This window comes from Vicugna pacos, chromosome 9 (genome assembly GCF_048564905.1).
Source record: "Vicugna pacos chromosome 9, VicPac4, whole genome shotgun sequence".
Lineage (NCBI taxonomy): Eukaryota > Metazoa > Chordata > Mammalia > Artiodactyla > Camelidae > Vicugna > Vicugna pacos.
The window spans coordinates 56,200,994-56,222,353 of NC_132995.1; the positions used below are offsets into that span (position 1 = coordinate 56,200,994).

The 21,360-nt window shown below is 37.4% G+C and overlaps 1 protein-coding gene across 7 annotated transcripts in view; it reads left to right on the forward strand.

Moving 5' to 3' along the window:
* Nucleotides 1-21,360, forward strand: part of SPAG17 (sperm associated antigen 17) — a 356,415-nt gene that overhangs the window by 232,288 nt on the left and 102,767 nt on the right. For all 7 annotated transcript variants that reach the window (XR_012075867.1, XM_072967909.1, XM_072967912.1 and 4 more), the window contains 9 exons: nt 205-292; nt 495-607; nt 5,591-5,728; nt 5,974-6,087; nt 6,688-6,838; nt 9,876-10,103; nt 10,199-10,417; nt 17,711-17,772; nt 18,342-18,455. Coding sequence is in view for 6 of the 7 variants with exons in the window: in XM_072967909.1 (XP_072824010.1) it covers nt 205-292; nt 495-607; nt 5,591-5,728; nt 5,974-6,087; nt 6,688-6,838; nt 9,876-10,103; nt 10,199-10,417; nt 17,711-17,772; nt 18,342-18,455 (1,227 nt within the window). In the remaining variant the exon portion in view is untranslated. The remainder of the gene's footprint in view (nt 1-204; nt 293-494; nt 608-5,590; nt 5,729-5,973; nt 6,088-6,687; nt 6,839-9,875; nt 10,104-10,198; nt 10,418-17,710; nt 17,773-18,341; nt 18,456-21,360) is intronic.

Genomic DNA, 21,360 nt, shown 5'->3' on the forward strand with positions numbered 1-21,360 from the left:
ACTGGCAAGTGTCTGTACCCATTAACTTCTTTCCTTCCTGAGACAAAACCTGTTTATTTGATCCTAATATCAGCAAATGGTTTCATGGTGTGAACATAACCATATAATCTCAGAATCCCATCAGATTCCATCATACCAGCATTTGATGAAAGCATCTCTCAGCTGGGTATTTCAAGTGTTTCTTTTTAATTATTCTTCTTTTAGCCTCCACAAACTGCCACTGCAACCCCTGGAAAGAAGAAAACACAATATGAGGAACCTCAGGCTCAACCTCCACCACCACCACCACCAGGCATGTATGAAACCTGTTGTTGGAGCGTCAGCACCAGGAGCTGGTGCTTTAAGGAATGACTGTTACTTTCACATCTCTCTCTCTACCTACAGATCCTGCACTTACCAGTGCATGATCATAGTTTGAATTTGTGGATGAAATTTTGATGGAAGAAACAGAGAACACATCTTAACTGAACAATGGTGTTTTGTATATTTCACAGTGGCGTCCATCATCACAAATGAAGTAGACATGAGATATTACAACGATTTACTGAATCCAATTCCAGAGGAATTCATTTCCGTGCCCTTGGTACTGCATTGTATGCTGGAACAGGTAGGTGGATGCACGCTGAAGCTTCTTTCCCAGGTGGGCATCCTTGAGTCAGTGTCTTCATCTCTCTTTGCTTCCGTATTTTAAAAAAAATACTATTTTAAAATAACACTCCTAATATCTGAAAGCATTCTTCTTTACAAAGATTAGAACATTTTAGATGAAACTAAAGTTTGCTTTATCAGTTTCAACTCTCTTTCTTTCGCTATGCTCTGGAACAGTTTACGTAACATTCCCGGAAGTTTTGGTTGACATCTTTAAACTATGTGGTGTCACTTTAATGAAAGAGAAAGAGGAGTAGGACAGGTGGATGGGGGAGCTAATGATCTTCAAATGTATTTAAAATTTGTTTCACACTTTTGGATTTAATTAGATTTTTCAACTCCTGCAGCCAATTTTAATCAGTCATGTTCTTTAATGTATATGTCCATTTTATTTTGTGTTTTCAGTATCAAAAAAGTTCTTTGTCCACTAATATGCATTTTTAAGTTCCCTCCGTATCTGGTTATGTTCCTTTCCTATGACTGGTGTTCTTTTTTAGTGCCCTCCTTTCTTCATCACGGATTTCAATGAAACAGCAATTTTCTAAGAACCAGCATTTTATTTCATGGATCCACTCCTTTTCACTTATAAATTTCTTCATTTATCTTTATTATGTCCTTCCTTCTACTTTTTAAACTTCATTTTAATTGAAATCAAATTTTTTTTCAGTCTTTTTCACTTTGTTTAAGACTATGCATTTCCCTTTGAGTATTTCTTTAGCTGCATCATGATGTTTTCAATGTATTCAGTTCTAAATCTTTTAATTTCCACTGTTTATTGTCAGTTTCAAATTGTATTGCATGAGCTGCATGTTAAAAATGCTTTTTGATTTCCTGGGCTTCCTGTATGACCTGGCGCACCTGGTCAATTCTTGAGAGTGATACATATGCGTTTGAAAAGAGTTTGTTATTAACTAACTCATTTAATCCTAGAACAACCCTATGGAGCAGGAACTATTTTTATTCCCCATTTTTTAGATAAGGAAACTGAAGCATAAAAAGGTTAAGTAACTTTTCCAAGTAGTAAGTAAGTGGCAGAAACTGCTTTTGAACCTAGTCCATCTAAATGAAAAAGTATTTGGATAACATTGCTGTGCTGTGGTCTTCCTTCTAATGTTGCTAATGAAAAGTTTGATGTCAGTCTGATCCTTTTTCCTTTGTAGGTAATCTGGTTTTCTTTCCTGACATTTATTAGAGTTTTCTCTTTATAATTGATAACATAAGGCTATGTATAAGTATGGCTTTGTTTTATCATTGTCATTAAGTTCTAAAGAATTACAGTCTGGTTTTTGATCTCATCCTGAGTAAAATGACAATTCCTTACACTGGTCCATAAAGACTAAAAATATGGTTCTGGGCTGTTTCTGTCATCTCATCTCCTGCACCCCACAACACACACACTCTAGCCCACTCTCACTATTGGTCATCTACATAGACCTGCTGGTTTTTTCCTCATATGCACCAATTTCACTTTAGTTTTTTACTCTGACTTCTGTTCCTAGAAGGTTTTGCTCTCACACGTCTGCCTGGTGGCTACTCCTTGTTACTCAGTCCCCGATGGAAGGGCATTCCTGAAATAGGCTTTCTCTGACCTCCTAAACTAAGGAAGGCCCACAACAACACAGAGCACTCTGTACCACTTCATCTAGCTTTATTTGTCTATTGACATGCTTATCTTCAAAAAAATAAGTTTATCTGCTTTATGTCTTACCTCCTCCTTCTCACTGGAATGTAATCTCCATGCCAGCAGGGACCTAATCTAGTCTTGTTCTCTCTGCTCAGCACACAATAACCACACCTCACCCACAGTAGACTCTGAATATGTATTTGCTCAAGTAAATTATATCTTCAGATAGTATTTCTATTGATTTATCCTGATTATTATTAGATATATTTTGGAATTCCTAGTTTTTCCTCCACATATTTTAAAATTTCTTTCAGTTTTACCCCTTTGGGAATTCCAGCTTACTTTCCAACTAATACATTTCTTCAGTGGAGTCCAGGCTGCTATTGGAGTTTTGTTTCAACACTAACATTTTAAATTAATCAATCCTCTAACTTCTTTTTAGAACTGCCTATTGTTCTTATTTCATGTATGTAACATATTCCTTTATCTCACCAAGTATTAAAATGTTTTTAGAATGTATCATCTCTGTTACCTCCAGTATACATCTTTATGTTTGCTGACTGCTTTAGTTTTCTAACCAGTTACGTGCACACCCTCATATTTCCCTTTATATACCCCATAAGGCTTTTGAAACATCAGTAGTCTTTCTATATCAGTACATTTCTAAGAGTTAAACAGCCTTATAAGGCTTACAGTGTCATTTTATTTATCTTAGTCTTCCTCATTTTATTCAACTCAACTCAAAGCAGCAAACATTACACCATACACAAAAATCAACTCAAAATGGGTCAAAGACTTAAACATAAGACAAGATACAATAAACCACCTAGAAGAAAATATAGGCAAACAGTATCTGACATACATCTTAAAAATGTTCTCGTAGAACAGTCTACTCAAGCAATAGAAATAAAAGCAAGAGTAAACAAATGGGACCTAATGAAACTTACAAGTTTCTGCACCGCAAAGGAAACCATAAGTAAAACAAAAAGACAATCTACAGAATGGGAGAAAATTTTTGCAAATGAAACTGACAAAGGCTTGATCTCCAGAATATATAAGCAGCTCATATGACTTAATAAGAAACAACCAAAGAACACAATCCAAAGATGGGCAAAAGACCTGGACAAGCAATTCTCCAAGGAAGACATACAAATGATCAATAAGCACATGAAAAAATGCTCAATATCACTAATTATCAGAGAAATGCAAATCAAAACTACAATGAGGTATCACCTCACACCAGGCAGAATGGCCATCATTCAAAAATCCACAAATGACAAATGCTGGAGAGGCTGTGGAGAAAGGGGAACCCTCCTAACTGCTGGTGGGAATGCAGTTTGGTGCAGCCACTGTGGAAAACAGTATGGCGATTCCTCAAAAGACTAGGAATAGACTTACCATATGACCCAGGAATCCCACTCTTGGGCATATATCCAGAAGGAACCCTACTTCAGGATGACACCTGCACCCCAATGTTCATAGCAGCACTATTTACAATAGCCAAGACATGGAAACAGCCTAAATGTCCATCAACGGATGACTGGATAAAGAAAAGGTGGTATATCTATGCAATGGAATACTACTCAGCCATAAAAACAGACAACATAATGCCATTTGCAGCAACATGGATGCTCCTGGAGAATGTCATTTTAAGTGAAGTAAGCCAGAAAGAAAAATAAAAATACCGTATGAGATCGCTCATATGTGGAATCTAAAAAACAAACAAAAACAAAAACAAAAAAACAAAGCATAAATACAAAACAGAAATAGACTCATAGACATAGAATACAAACTTGTGGTTGCCAAGGGGGCGGAGGGTGGGAAGGGATAGACGGGATTTCAAAATTGTAGAATAGATAAACAAGATTATAGTGTATAGTACAGGGAAATATACACAAGATCTTAGGGTAGCTCACAGAGGAAAAAAATGTGACTATGTATGTTCATGTATGACTGAAAAATTGTGCTCTACACCAGAATTTGAGGCAACATTGTAAAGTGACTATAAATCAATAAAAAATGTTTAAAAAAAAAGCAGCAAACATTTTTAACCATTTACTATTTTCCAGGCACCAAAGGGGACAATTGATATGCTCAGTGCCTGAGGGCTCCAATAATAGATACATGTTGGCTGAATATATGCTTAAGAATAGAGGGATGAAAAATTGAAATATAAGAGAAATTGGGTGGGATTTTATAGGAAAGGATAGTAGAATGTAATATTTCAGAGATGGAACAGTTCTGCATGGTCTTTTGTGATTGGAGTGTGTCCAAGAGATGGTAAAGATAGCAAGTAGAGACAGGAATGATTCTTTAAAAGTAGGGTGTTGACAAATGGTAAAGAGTACAAGACAATTTTGTTATTGTTCTCAACAGGGGGGTTTGCCTCCCAGGGGACATTTGGCAATGTCAAGGTATTTTTGGTTGCCACATTGGGAGGGGTTCTGGCATCAAGTGGGTAGAGGCCAGGGATATTGCTAAACATTCTATTGTGCACAAGATAGCCCCCATGACCAAAATCATATGATCCAAAATGTCTTGTTTCAAGGTTGAGATATCCTGTAGAGGGATGTGAAATCACAGAGAGTGATTTCAGTATTTAAGATGAAGAGAAAAATTATTAATTAGGTGCCCATCTCGATGACATTCAACTTCTTTTGTTTACCATGTAAAACTGAACAAGGCATTTAATCTTTCTAGACGTCACTTTCCTCCTATAAAGGAGAATGTTACCCTTTACTGATCTCACCATCTGTAACTTTTCTGTCTTGAGGACTTAACCTGAACCCTAGTTCTTCCCACTAAGTAGTCTTGGGCTTGGGTCCATCACCTAATTTCACTCCTTAGTTCCATTTCTGTAAAGTAGAAGATAATTTCTACTCAACAGTATTGGTGTGAGGCCTAAATGAGGTAGTGTATGTGAGGATGCCCCACATAGTGCTTGACTTATGGGCACTCAGTAGATGCTTATTGACTCCAAAATGTGACAGCACAGTTTTGAATGCTTGAAGAGAAAATCATTAAGAAAAATTATATTAATTGTATTATTTTGATTTCCACCATGGTCAGTTTTCTTGTTTACCATTTGTATTTTATGTTGTCTAATGCATGTATTAAAATGATATATCCTGTAACGTATTGATCATAAACATTTTTCCTTTTACTTGGGCATTTGTTGGTGATTATCCTGGCACTTTGTGTAATCACTATCCTTTCTTGGTAGAAATTGCCTCGTTTTTTACTAAGAACAAGGGAAATACACGAGTATCAGTAAAGAGCTGACCATTACACCAACTCCTCCCAACTCTACATCAACAGGTTGTGGCAAGTGAAGAAGACCTTGTCCCACCCAGTCTGGTGGAGCCGCCTCCCAGAGCAGATGGGTTGGACCGTAGGATCGCCACTCACATTGTGTCCATCCTGCCCTCTCTCTGCTTAACAGAGAGGGAGAAAAAGGTCAGATGGCATGAGAAATCCCCAAAGTGTGCATGCTTTGAAAATGTATGGATTCTCTCTTTAAATCAAAATTATTATTTTTATAAGAATATTTTATTTATTTTTTTTATTATTCTTTTTTGGAGGGGGGGTAATTAGGTTTATTTATCTATTTATTTGAACCCAGGACCTCATGCATGCTAGGCATGAACTCTACCACTGACCTATACCCTCCTCCTAAATCAATATTATTTTAATTTGAATAGAACCTCCATGAACTATTTTTATCTGAAGAAGAAAATGAAAGCAAACCAGTACCCAAAGGCCCTCTCCTATTGAACTATCATGATGCCCACGCCCACAAGAAGTACGTGCTAAAGGTAATAATTAACCAGGTTACCCCGAGGATAACTGATGCAAGACAGCTCATTTGTCATGATTCAGTTGAGGAAATCTTAATTAGCTTTACCATTGCTAATTAAAAGTAATACACCGAGTGGATACCCACTTGCAAAATGAGAGCTCAGAAAATGGAAATGGATAAGAGAAATTACGCCAGCAAAGAAAACTGGCCTAAGTAGATTTAATGGTCCAGTTAACCATTAAATTGATTGTGGCTACACCAAATTTGCATGAAAACCTTATAGTTTAATTTACTTTATATATCTGCTAATATGAAAAAAACTAGCAGAGGCCAGAAAAGGATCTCAGAAGGGAGAGATGAATATATTTGAGACTTTGGCAGGCTGTCACTCTGAATGAGGGAGCCGTCATTTCTGTGCACCAAGAACCTCTGGCAAAGTGAGAACTAGCCTTTTTTTTTTGACCTTCAGCAAAATACCAACAGTTTGTCTTCCCCCATTACCACTGATTTCCCCTGTTCCCCAATAATGAGAGCAGAGGTATCATGTTTTGCCTTCTCCATATGCATAAGGCGCTTGACAGCTTATTTTAATGTCTTCTGTCATGTTTTTCATCAGGACCTCAAGAATTTTGACCCGGTTCAAATTGAGCAGGAGATGCAGTCCAAGTTGCCACTGTGGGAATTCCTTGAATTCCCTCTGCCCCCGCCACGGAACAGCACGAAGCGTCTAGCTACAATTCATGAGCTCATGCACTTTTGTACGAGCGGTAAGGACACTGCTTTGTCACAGCTTACATGCATTCATTTAGAGTTAAGGTGCTTCCGACCATTACGGCCCATCTGCAAAAAATATTTTGGTTATTGAAAAACCTCGCAGAGGCTGAGCTGGGTGTTTTGACTAACTATAATTTTCTTATCTTGAATAATGACTTCTTTCTTCCTCTTCCTGGCCTCCCAACCCCACATCCCTCATTGACATCACTGGAGATGAGTGGGGAAATCTCTCCACCCTGGTGAATAGGGGAGATTAGAGCGCCCCCTGTGGGCTGTTCTGAGAGTGTTGATTCTAGTGAACCTCCTCTCAACGTAGGAAGGGCCATTTTCTGCTCTTGAGGACAGTGGAAAGAGGGGTCATTAAGGATAGCTAAAATCGGCTTCTCATTGCGGAGGTCACTGGGATTTTGTGACCTGGACAGTCAGTTCCTAAAACAAATCCTATTTTCACTTGAGGCAGTGTGCAGACACATTCCTGCTTACAAGAAGAAACATGAGACATCTTGATTTGACTGAGAAAAGAGAAAACATGTGCAGATTCTCCTCATTTCATTTCTAACTCTAAGCAAATTATGAAATATTTTTATCTTGATTTCTCCTTTGATTTTTTTTTTCATTCAGGGTAGACATAGAAAAAGCCAAAACGTTTAACCTGGTTATGCCATCACCTCAAGGAAATGTGGGTTGCAGCCTAATGGGCCTGGGCATGTCATGTCTGCTGTTCACATAGCATCGTACTGATGTCCTGAGTACACGTGGCTCTTACCTGAATCCTGCCCCCTCCTCTTCTCCTGCCTTGTGATATGATTTCATTCTCTCTCATTTCACCTCAGGTCTACGCACAGTCCAGGAGTCTTGTTTTTTTATATGAACAAGTACATTTGTTGAATCATTTTTTTTTTACAGTAGCAAAACACTGGAAACAAATCGAATGTCCATCAAAAGTTCTCATTAAAATATCAGACATCCAGGTGGTACAAGATGAACAGCAATGAGGCACACCTATATCATGATATGGAACAGTTTCCAAGATAATTGAGTTTAAAAAAAAAAAAGAAAAGGAAAAGAAACAAAGGATAAGAGGAGCATGATTAGTATGCTGACATCTGCTTTTGTCTTTTGTAGGAAAATATGTACATATATTCTTTTTTATGCAATTTTTAAAGGTGATACTCCACTTACAGTTATTGCAAAATATTGGTGACAGTCCTCGTGTTGTATACTACACAGGATTCTTGTTTTTGCTGGCACCATTGAAACTTCCCGCCTATCCTGCTCGCCTGTCCCATCCCAAGCCCTTGTCCCTCCACCTCGCCTTCCAATTTTCCCTTTCCTCAGGCTTAGCAGATCCCAAGCCAAACTCTTGATTCCCCTGAAATTTGTCCCTTCACAGTTCTCCTTATTTCAGTAAATGGCAACTATTTGCTACCAAAACCTTAGTTCTTCTTTTTTTCTTATGCCCCACAGCCAGTCTCACCACATCCCTTACTACCATCCCGGCCCGTCCACCATCACCTCTCACTCGGACTATTTCAGTAGCTTTCCAGTTGGTCTACAGGCTTTTTACCTACAGTCTTTGCTTTGCACCGTCATGGGAATGGCCCTCCTAAAATGTGAGTCAGATTATGAGCCTTCTTACTTCTTAGATCAAAGCCCTCTAGTGAGTCCCCATTTCCCAAAGTTGAAATCTAAACTTTTCTGCCACCCACTTTTTGAGCTCATCCTCTGTCAAGCTCTCATTGTTCCCCTGCCTTCTGTCAGTACCTGCCTCACTGTGGTTCCTTGAGCAAGGCCATCACACCCCTGCCTCAGTCTCTGACTCGCTGCTTTTCTTGCCTCGATCACTTTTCTCCCAGATACCCATCTGACCCCCTACCTTCTTTCCCATTTTTGCTTTACTTGTTCAGAGGGCTCTTCTCTGACTACCTTTTAAAAATCGAAGCCTCTCCCCAACTGTTCTCACTTTTTATCCCCTCACCTGGCTTTATTCTTATCATCTCTGGTACAGTGTACACTTAACCCTTCACTGTCTCCAGCTACTACAATGAAGGCTCCATGAGATCATCAGTTCACTGATTTGTTTACTGCTGTGGCCCCAGCTTTTATTAAGGTCACCGACAACTAGTCGGTGCTCAAAAAATATTTGTGAAATGAATGAATGAGCAAACTTTCCTTAATCCTGTAATTTTTTACCTTTTTCTTGTCTCTCTTCTGAATTTCCCATGGCTTTCCCAAAAGGAACCCCTCCTACTGCCCTCATCTCTGTTGGAGAGAAAGTGGAGGTGACCTGTGATTCATCGACCTGCCACAAACATTTCATTTTTCCTCAGTGAAATTCCATCATTATTTGTTAACTCCTACCTCCCACCTCTCTGTCTTAAACTTCTAAAGTGCAGGAAACAGATCTTTTCTTTGACTCTCAGGCATCTATGGCAAAGCCTAACACACCAAAGACAAAGAGTAAGTGACTGTATGAATAAATGCTATAGAAGAATAAGTACACAAATTAATAGAGCCCCTGGAAGGCTGATAACCTTTGAAGTAAAATTATGAAAAGCATTGTGCCAGTTCATTGGGTGGAAAGAGGACTTTTCTGAGCTTGAGTGAACGGAAAAGCCTATTGAATATAACAGCCTATGTTAGACACAAGTGAGTAATTTTTCTGTTTTAAATTACAACAGCAGCAAAAGACACTTTTGCTTAAAAATGACAAATTTTCAGCATATTCAACCAATATGTTACCCTGGAAAGTCCAGGTAAATTAATCGGGACACCTAATATTCATTAAACTGTGAAGCAGTTTGTGGCATTATCTTGATAAATTATGTCTTGATGGTGTAGCTTTCTTATTAGTTACCTTTGATATTTGTGGCAGAATTGTGGAGCCCATGTTTAAAGTCAGGTCAACACCCATTATAGAGTGACTCCTTTGTCATTCTGGTGGACTGACCCCCGGTCACCCCTCTGTCAGCCCTGAACCAGGTGGTAATAAAGAGCGTTCCTAGCAGCGCTGGTCCTGCTTTCTTACAGAAGTCTTGAGCTGGAATGAAGTAGAACGAGCCTTCAAAGTGTTTACTTTTGAGAGCCTGAAACTCTCTGAGGTTGATAAAGAAGGGAAATTGAAGCCTTCGAGGATGACATATGGGACAGATTCTGAAGTGTTCAACATACCATGGGACAACCCTGCCAGATTTGCTAAACAGATGAGGCAACAATACATCACGAAGATGAGCACCCAAGAGACAAAACGCCAATCAGGTACACCGCCTGGAAGGAGCAAAGGACCTTCTTGCGTTGTGTGGTTGTCCATTTGTCTAGTGTTGTATCTTACAGATCCTCTTTACACTGCCTAGATAATGAAGCCAAAGACAGAGTTTTATTTCTGGATCAGAATTTGTTGACGTCTGCACAAGATGACATGGTCAACAAAGAACCTTCAGATCCTAGCCAGCCTGATACTAACAATCTGAAGCATTCTGACCTGGATAATAAGAAATCCTTAGACTCTGATAATAGAGAAACGTCACAGCAGGAGAGCAGCTTGAGGTCTCAGCTCCATACTGAGCCTTTGGGTAAGTAAACATGTATGTGTGTATGCACACACACATGTGTGTATAGACACTATTATAGAATTATAAACCAAAAAAATTCAAGATGCATTATTTAAATGTAAATGCCTCCCTAATTCAACTGAAAACCTGTTTAATATCTAAATTATTTGGTTAATTAAGCTTTGTTACTGAGTATTGTTATTCAGTAAGTCCTCATTTTATCTTTTTTATTGAAATATAGTTGACTTACAGTGTTTCAGGTATAGTAAAGTGATTCATTTATATATATATATATATATATAAAATTTTATATATATAAAATTTTTCAGATAACCTATAATGGAGAAGAATTACCAGATTTTGAATATAGTTCCTGTGCTGTACAGTAGGACCTTGTTTTTCATCTGTTTTGTGATACTAGTGTATATCTGCTAATCCCAAACTCCTAATTTATCCCTCCCCCCACCCTCCCCTTCGGTAATCATAAATTTTTTTGCTATGTGAGTCTTTTTCTGTTTTTTGTAAGTAAGTTCTTTTGTGCCATTTTTTTAGATTCCACATGTAAATGATATCATATTTGTCTTTCTCTGTCTGACTTACTTAACTTAGTATGATAATCTCTAGGCCCATCCATGTTGCTGTGAATGGCATTATTTCATTCTTTTTTGTGGCTGAGCAATATATTCCATTGTATATATACCACATCTTCTTTATTCATCTGTTGATGGACATTTAGGTTGCTTCCATTTCTTGGCTGTTGTAAATAGTGCTACTATGAACACAGGGGTGCAGGTATCTTTTTGAATTAGAGTTTTCATCTTTTCTGGATATATGCCCAAGAGCAGGACTGCTGGATCATATGGTAATTCTATTTTTAGCTTTTCAAGGAATCTCCATAGTGGCTGCACTAATTTACATTCCTACCAACAATGTAGGAGGGTTTCCTTTTCTCCACACCGTCTCCAGCATTTATATTTGTAGGGTAAGTCTTCTTTATTTCAGCCCTTGTTTTTTAAAATATCATAAGGCCTCTTAATCCACTCTTACCTTCATAAATATAGTACAGTGAGCATAATTAAAACTTTCATCATCAGTATTTCACAGGGTTATTGTGATTATATCAAAAATTATTTTTAAAATTACCTGCAATAACATAATGAACTGCCCAGTCAGTGCTCAGTGAACATCAGTTTCCTTTCTTCCTCCATATGGCTCAGCTGATTACTCTCATCCTAGAATAAAGCATCATAAATATTGTTACATTAGAAGGTATAGATGCATAGAAGAATATTAGGCTAAATTTTTATTGAGCTATCTTACACATAGCTGTCAGATTAATTACTTAAAATACAGTGCTGTTATTTCTCTAATTATAACCTTCAGTGGCTCCCTACTACCTGCAAAACGGAGTCCACTCCTTGGCCTGCTTTACATGCTTCTTCAGTAGTTCCAAATTACTTTTCCAAAACCCTTTCCACTTTTTCCCTTTTGCTCACTTATCCCATGCTCTAGCCAAACAGAATGAAGCCCTCTTTCCTCTGGGCAGGCTCCTCTTTTCAATCTCTGTGATTCTGCCCCCTTGATACTTTTCACCTTGAGTTCCCTTTTTGGTCATGATTAGGTTTCACTGGCATCTCCATGAAGCCTTGTCAGAGGTGTTCATTTGGTAACGCCTCCCTTAGCATTCCCATGCTCATAACTAATCTACACTTCCTTTCTGGCATCAGTGACCATTTCCTACCATTTATTACAATTACCCATATGCCTTAATACTGTAGCTTTTTATAGGGCATAAGTATGTTTATTTCAAAAATATTGATTACATACTGCATCATAAAATAAGTCTCAACAAAATGTTCACATACCAAAACGTTCGAGTCTGTTCTCAAACTACAAAGCAATTATGGAAATTTTAGGTGCAATAGGAAGAACAAATAATGCAAAAGTTTGGTTCTTTGAAGACTTCTAAAATTGAGAAATTTTTTATGAAAGATAATGACAAAGAAGAAGCATGAATAACGACATCAGGAAAAAAAAGTCATTAGGAGTAAAGAAATGGACTTAACTTGATCTTATAGAAATTTAAAAGATAGTAAAAGGATATATAAACAACTTATTCCACTAAGTCTAAAAATAAAATGAGAAAATGACTAGAAATGTATAACTTAACAACATTCACTCAAGAAGAAATAGGAAATCTGAATAGTCTTGGAACTATTTAAATAAATTAAATCAATCATTAAAAATCTTCCCAAATAGTACATGCCAAACTCAGATAATCTCATTGACTAGTGATATTAAACACTCAAAAAATAAACAGTTAACAAGATAAATCTTAACAAAAATTAATTCCAGGAAATAAAACAGGGTATCCTTTCCTACTCATAAAGGTAATGTAAGCCTTGTAATAAAACTGTCAAGAATAGCAAAATAAAAACAAAAGAAAATTATAAATGAAACTTATTCATGAATATATATACCAAAATCCTACAAAACATAAGCAAACTGATTTAGCAATATACAAAATGATAATAATCAAAAACAAGTTTTTATAATAGGAATAGAAGGAAAAACATACATAAAAATCAATATAATTTATCAATTAACACACTGAGAAAATACATAATCTCAACAGATACAGAAAAAGCGCTTAAAATTCTATAGCAATTTATAGAAAACAATTTAGGGAAATTAGCAGTAGAAAGAAAGTTTCTCTACCAGAGAGGTTATTTTTTAAATTGCTATAATAAACATTATATATTAAGATGAAAAGTTGAAAGATTTCCCTTGATCAAGAGGCTATCCACTATAAACACTCACATTCAGGATCACATTGAAGATGCCAGCCAACTCAGTAAGACAAGAAAAAAGAGATAAAATTATAACGGTTGAAAAGGAAGAAACAAAACTGTTAGTATTTGTAAATACTGTGTATGTCGCGAACCCAAAATAATCCACACACAAAAAAATCAGGAATAATATGAAAGTTTAATAAAAATAAAAAAAGTATAGTAGTGAGAGAACACACATAAGGTGTCTGGAGTGCTGGGACTTTTATGATTCATTATACCAAACATCTATATATTCGTTGCACTTTTCTGTGTTGTTACATTTCATAATTTTAAAAAGCATTTAAAAAATGGTCAGTGCCATAAAAGAACAGGTGTTAAGTCAATATTGACTAAATGGTCATCTTACCATTTTCATTTATTTAAGTGAGGGTAGAAGAGGAAGTCATCAATGGAGTGGACTTAGAGAAAATCTGCTTGTCTGTTAGCAGAGCAGATAAGTGAGGGTGAGGGGGACAGAGGAGGGAAGGAGATAACATTTATTTAATATTGCCTCCTATATTCCAAGCACTATGCTAAGATATTTTGCGTATATTGACTAATACTTTATGTAAACATCAAGCCTATAAGGGAGCTACTGTTAGCCTAATACTGAAGACAAGGAAAGAAAGACTCAGAGGGGTTAAGTAATTTGTTCAACCACATACAAGTAGGAGGTCAGGATCCCAACAGAGAGCTGTCTAACTCCAAACCAGTGCTTCCTCCACTGTGTCTTCTGGCTTCCTCAGTTCCAGAAATTGTTGTGCTGCATCTAATGGTTTAGGCATATTCATAGTTTCTTCTTCATGCTGATAGCCTAATTTGGTTGCCTTTGAATCTTTCTTTCCTTCTTCTTTCCTCCTCTTCCTTCCTTCCTTCCTCCCTCCCTTCCATTAGGGCAGATTCCCTATTTCTCTGTCCTAAGTACCCTTACTTACCTACTAGTCTGTCTCACAAAAAATTAAGCCAAATAAGTTAACCTGAGATGTTATGGTGTTAGTAAGTCCTGTGAGGATATAAATGTATGACAAAGAATTCTCTTTGAGTTAATGTAGAGCCAGAATAAGCCAGGAGAGATATAAATATAAGACCTGAGGAGCTTTTTTTTTTTTTTATTGAAGTATAATCAGTTACAGTGTGTCAATTTCTGGTGTACAGCATAATGTCCCAGTCATGCATACATATACATGTATTTGTTTTCGTATTCTTTTTCATTAAAGGTTATTACAAGTTATTGAATATAGTTCCCTGTGCTAGATAGAAGAAATTTGTTTTTATCAATTTTTATATATAGTGATTAACACTTGCAAATCTCAAATGCCGAAACTTATCCCTTCCTGCCCCCTTTGCCCTGGTAACCATGATTGTTTACTATGTCTGAGAGTCTGTTTCTTTTGTAGATGAGTTCATTAGTATCCTCTTTTTTTCTTTTTTTTTTTTTTTTTTAGATTCCACATATGAATGATATCATATGGTATTTTTCTTTCTTTCTGGCTTACTTCACTTAGAATAATGATCTCCAGGTCCATCCATGTTGCTGCAGAATTTTTGTTGTGTTTGTTTGTTGTGTGGAAAGGTGGTCTTATTTTGCTTTGTTTTTGTTTTGTTCTGTCTTTTAGAACAGTTGGTATATAGTTTTCCTCAGGCAACTTTTGCCACCTGGTGGTCAAACCCCATAAATTGGCATTCTGGATCCTGGTGCAAAGTAAATGTTTATAGCAACTCCCTAAATCATCAGGACTGAAAATGCTATAAAATATCCTAGAGGCCAAGCAATCTTAAGAGATGAACCCACAGTCTGTAAGGGATTCTGCTGGGTGTATGCTGGCCCACATCAAGGAGCTGTTACATTTGGATGAGGGAGGGTAGCTGAGGCTTGGTACCTCACTGAGGCTGTTATATATAAGGGAATTTTTTGTTGTTGTTGCTAATCTTTTTTTTTTTTTGCATTTTCCCCCTAACTCTGAGTCACACTTCTAAAGCAGCCACTTTAAATCTCTTTAAACAAAGCAGAAATTGTTCCTGTATTTCCTGCACACCCCTCTTAGCATCAAATACATATAAAAGCCTGTTCCTGGACATGAAGGGCTGAATATTTGTGCTTTTCTCAACCAAACACTAGATTTCCATCTGAGACTGGTTTTGAACTTGACAGGGCCTATTGGATATTTATGAAAAAGCTGAGAGTTGATAACCGTGAGGCTATAGGTTTAGATGTGCCCTTTATGCTTGTTGGGTGTTTTTTTAATAAAGTCACTGCTTTGCAGAGGGATCTTGTTATCTCTAAAGTAAAACAGATTAGGAAAGCTGTTTTTCAAAGGGATGAGAATGCATCCATTTCCAGATGTGTCAAAAACTACTGAATCACACTGTCAAAGGATTATGCGGTCGAGGAAATCAGAAAGAAAGTTTAAAAAAAAAATGACTTCTACTCTACCATTAAATAAAGAGTTCAGATTAGTCTTAGACTGTTCTTTCCTTTGACAGAATAACCAATGCACAATTTTTTAGAACATATTTTCTAAACTGGAGACACACGAGGGAATATCACATCTCCCAGAAATCTGGCAGCCCATAGAACAGAATAATTTTTATTCCACAGATTTCATATCAGTTGCTTCAAGGACACATGGGACATCATGGTCTATTTAGAGTTAGAGTTGGCCTGAGTTTTCTCTTGAGTGGCTGTGTTTATATGAATACTGAACTGAACTGACTTTATATAGTTTTTCTCTAAATCAAAATGGGACATTCTTGCTGTCCCCTTCACCAGCCCAAAGTGAGATGGAACTAGTAGCAAAAATATAAGTAGCTATGCTCCTAAAAGAAAGGAAAACATTGACCTATCTTGCTTGGACGTAATTGACTACTCCCTGCAGTAGCCCAGATATGGATCTCTTTGCCACAGAATGAAATCTTGAATCTTAAGCTTGCCCCAAATAAGCGTTTGTTGTAGTTCTTACACGTTTCTGCTGTCTCTCTCTCTGCCTCGATATTTATTTCAATATATGATGTAAATTTCTCTCAATCAAAAAAATTTTTACCGAGTTTCTCCCATGTGTTGGGTGCTCAGAGTACCGTTAGGAAAGATAAGATGAAGTTCTTACTCTCCAGGAATTCATATGTGAGATGGATAGACATCAACAAGTATTATTAGGCACTGATAAGTGCTATGATTACAAATAAAGCTGGATAAGAGGCAGAGGCTCTTGAGGAGGTGACATTTGAGCAATAATATGAATGAAGTAAGGGCTGGAAAGAGGTGACTATGTAAAAGCAAAGCATGCCAGACAGAGAGAAAAGCAAGTTCAAAAACTTCAGGACACAACAAGCAAGCCAGTGAGCCTGGAGTGGAAAGAGCAAGGGAGAGTGGCAGGAGATGTGTTTGGGACTTAGGCTGGAGCCGTTTCCTCTATGACCTTGTGGGGGTTCATTTGCTCTAAAGATGATAAAAAGTCAGATGGGCTGTTTATTAGCAGCATGACATCTATTAACAAGATTCATCCCCCACTCTATTGCTTTGGTCAGATTTGCAATATGCTGTATACTTTATCCTCTTCCTTATTAGAGATTCGCAGTCACGTGAGCATATTAGCACTTCTGAGACATTCACAGGAGAGACGTCTATTTATCCATGTTAAACTTATATATCATCAAACTCTTCTATGTAACTTTTGTTATTCTTGGGAATTACTAAAGCATGGTGATTCAGAAATCAACAGCATGAATCTGTTTCCTCTCTGTCCATTTATATCGCTGTTTGCTCAGAAGCCAAGGAGGAGGTCACAATCACAGGTATCATTTAAGTATACTCTGGCCACAAGGAGAGCTGGTGTGTATGGCTCATGTTGGTCCATGGAGTCCAGCTAGCCATTAATTTCACTACCTTTTTTAAACCCCATCTATAAATCTGCCAGTGACCGTTAAATGAGTCATAAATTAATAAATGATGAATAAATGGAAGAAACGCTTTACAGGATGATGACTAGTATCATTTTCAAACAGGAGGTGCATTTATCTGGTAGTTCTCCTTTCCATGCATCCTCTACCACAGTCCTAGTCTAGCACCCACAAGATATGACCCACAGAAGTTTGAAAAGGCTTTGTGGTAGTCGCTAGCAAGGTAAGACAGTGTATACCGCACAGTTGGTTTAGTTTAATCAGTAAATATTTGCAACTGGGAAAGAAAAAGGTACACTGCTAGAAGTAAACCATACAGCCTGGAGGCACCCTGTCTGATACATGATTTAGGAGAGTATTGGATAGGAAGCTGGGTTCTTTCAAAGGGTTTAGTATGACTTTTCTAGGTTGACACTGATTTAGAATTATTGACACAAACACCTTTTTTGGAGGCATCAAACAGGCCTTTCAGGAATTACCTTTTCAGCACAGAAACATAGAACATATGGCAACAAAAAGGCACAGCATTGACCAAGGGAAGAACAAAGCCTACATGCAACTGGATGTTGGTGTCTTTGATTTGCAGAGTGCACCGCGAACGATGAGATCAAAGATGAAACCGTCACAAATGCTGATCCTCTTGAAAAGGTAAGAAATTATTGTCCTAGAAGTGTAGATGCAAGTAAGATGATCTGAGAAAACTGAACTTAAAAAAAAAAATAAAGGCAGAGAGAGAGAGACACTTAGCAGGAGGAAGCTGATGCTAGAGGACAGGGATTACTCAGACATCCCCAGACCAGCTCCAACTGGAGAGAAAGGAGTTAATTCCACTAGCCGCTCAAGCAAAACTTCCCAGCTCCATGCTCCTCTCTAGACAGTGTGGCTTGGCAACTTCACGAACACCTGCTGACCATACAGCCGTGTAGAACTAATGCTGTCTTGAAGCAAGTTCAGAAAACCTGCCTATAATTGCTAACAGAACTCAGAAGAGTATAACCTAACAATAAAAATATTTAGATTATGTTGCCCATAAAAAAAAAGTCAAAGGCGTATTCTTTTTGGCAGGAGTTCTCTTAAAATGTTGCCATATGGGTTTCTACATATGCAGATTTCCCCAATTAGACGGAGTGCATGCTGGTTAGTTGATGGAGTCCAAGAGGGCTCCTCTTGGAACTTAAACAAATCAAAGCTGAAATTGTATTCCTATGATTTCTTAGAAACCAAAGAATATGACTGTGGAAGCGGACTTAGAGGACATAAAGAAAACACAGCAACGCAGTCTGATGGACTGGAGTTTCACTGAACATTTTAAACCGAAAGTCCTACTTCAGGTATTAACAGACTGTGAGTCCCTGGAAGGCAGTCGGGTATAGGTCTGGGGAGGTGTGGTGTGACTTGCAACTTCTAGGTCACTTCTAGGTCATGCTTAGATCTCGTTCAGATCAATATTCCCATTTTACTTCAGCTATAAAATGAGTTAATGCCCAGATTGAGCTATGCATGCCCAAGATTGTTTGAAATACACTTTCTAAAAGGATGTTTTTTATAAAATCTTAAGAAAAAAAGATACGTGCATGACTGCTACACATTAAAAAAAAACCCATAATAATAAAAGTAAAGCATTACTGGGAAGCAACCTTGTTTTCCCCATTTTGCCTGTCAGTTCTCTTCCGTTTTCACATTTCAAACTATTTTCTGATGCAATTGACAGGTCAGTGGAAGCTGTGATAGCTGACATTTACTGAGTGCTTTACCATGTGCCAGTCAATGATTAACATGTATTATTAGCTTATATAATCTTTTCAATAATCCTCTGAAGTAGAAACTATCTCAGTAGTAGGAAATGGAGGCACCTTGACCAATAGTAACTTTTGCCCAAGGTCACATGGCTGGTAAGTGAGAGACGAAAGATATGAACCCAAGAAATCCAGCCCCAGAACCACCATGCAAAATAATAAGTGAATGCTAAAATTGGCTTCTTTTGTTGCTTTTACATTTTATGCCAAAACCTATGTTCTTTTCTGTCTTTCTAATTTCAATTTTACTTTTATCAAAGTTTTACATCCACATGTTATTAAAGCCAAAAAATTCTATTTTCTTATGAAAAATAGCCACTTCTTCCCACCCCTATGCCTAAATTCCCAGAAGTAAAAATCTTCAGGGTATTTACCTGTTTTTTTTTTTGTTGTTGTTACTTAATTCAGTTGTCTAAATTATTATTCAAACCTAACAGACATTTTATCAGTTTTGTTGTCTAAGCGATGCCTTCCCTGTGTGCTCTGCACTGCTGTTTGCCCTCATATCTCCTGCACAGCTATGGTCCTGGGCTCTCCCTTCACTATCATCCCAGACTCTTGTATCAACTTTGCCTCTATTTCCAGTTGGATACTCTGTCTCCTGAGTCCCATGTCATCTTCTCTCTTGGGTTATACTCTTTTTTGTAGGGGACCATCTCTTCCTGTTGCTTCCTGAATTAAAATAGATGGCAGGTAAATTTTTGAGGCATTGGCTGTTTGAAAACATCTTAATTGTACCCTTACATTTGACTGTCAGTTGTCTTTATATAAAATGCTAAGTTAAAAACATTTTCCCTCAAAATTTTGAAGGCATTCCTCAATAGTCTTCTAGCTTTCCAGATGGTCCTTGAGAAAAAAACCAGTGAAATTCTGACTGGTGATCACCTGTTTATGAGTCTCTGATGGTGTTCTGTTTTTCCTAGGGGTCTGGATTCCCTGTTGATGGGCCTTGGTATGTGGTTCTGTTCCTGAATACTGTACTTGGGAGCCCACTATAATCCAGAAACTCTGGTCTTTATATTTTTGGAAATGTCCTACAATCACAACTGTAATAATGATCATCTCCCTCCATTTTCTTTAGTCTTTCTTCCTGAACTGCCTATTATTCAGATGTTGGACTTCCTGGACTGAACTTCCAATTTCCTTATCTTTACCCTCCTAGTTTCCAACACTGTTTCTTTTTATTCTGGAAATACAGTGCTGTTTTCCTCCACTTCTTCTAGTGAGTCCTCTGTGTCTGTTTTTACAGTGTTAATTTCCTAAAGTTCTATTTATAGTTACAGATTACCTTTATAGAACAATCTATTCACATTCCCTGGTACCATATTTTCTCTTATCTCTGTAAGGATATTAAACTCCTTTGAAGTCTTAGTGTCTTCTCCCTGCATTGTATCTTTTTCCTAAAGTTTTCTTTAAGTTTTTTTTTGTTTCAATTTTTCATATTGGGAAATAATATCTAATGATATTTACCCTTTTGTAACTTAATAGTGAGGCACTAAAAATATGATAGGAATGTTGCATGAGGTCAGGGTTGGGGGAAGTTGTCAAAAACTGGTCTTTGTTGTTGAGTGATTTAGCTGTGGGGTTTCCTTGGGAGACCTGCCAGTGCTGATACATTAATTCTGTACTCTTGGGCCATTTAGAGTCTCCAGGAAAAAAAAAAAGATCTAATCTCCTATTTTCAAAATATAACCTACCAGTCAGGGTTTTGGGTGCTAAGTGGTAGAGGGAAGGAGTTTAAGATTTCTTACCACTCAGTCTCTAGATCCTCACTGTCCGGTGTGGTAGCCACCAGTCACATGTAAATTCTCAGTACTTGAAGTGTGGCTAGTTAAAATGAGATGTGCTGTTAAGTACACTATGCACTGTGTAAGTGCTATGGACACCAGACTTCAAGGACTTAGTTGGAAAAGAAAGTGATATATTTCATTGACAATTTTTACATTGATTACATATTGAAATGATAATATATTTTTGACATATTGGGTTAAATAAAATATATAGTTAAAATTAATTTTACCTTTTATTCCCTAGCCTTTAAAATATGGCTACTATAAAATGTAAAATTCCACATGTGGCTCACATTTGTGGCTCACCTTATATTTCTGTTGGACCATGCCAATTTAGACTTTACACAATTCTCTTTCTTCTGGGGTATATCTCTCCCTCAATGTGCCTTTATCCACAGGGTCACTTTATGTGGGTCACTCTTCTGCTGAGATGGGAGATGGGCAGTCTGCTGGCGTTCAGAACTGTTGAGGGCTTTTGGAGGCCCTAATGGCTTCTTAAAAGACTAATTTTCCTGTTTTCAATGCCCCTTTCACTCCATGGCATTTCCAGAACCTTCTTGTATTTCTGCACACAGATAAATTTCCTTCTGCTCTCTTGAAATTAATCTTAGGATTTGGCTTTGTGTGTTCTGCTAAGTCAGTTACCCCGA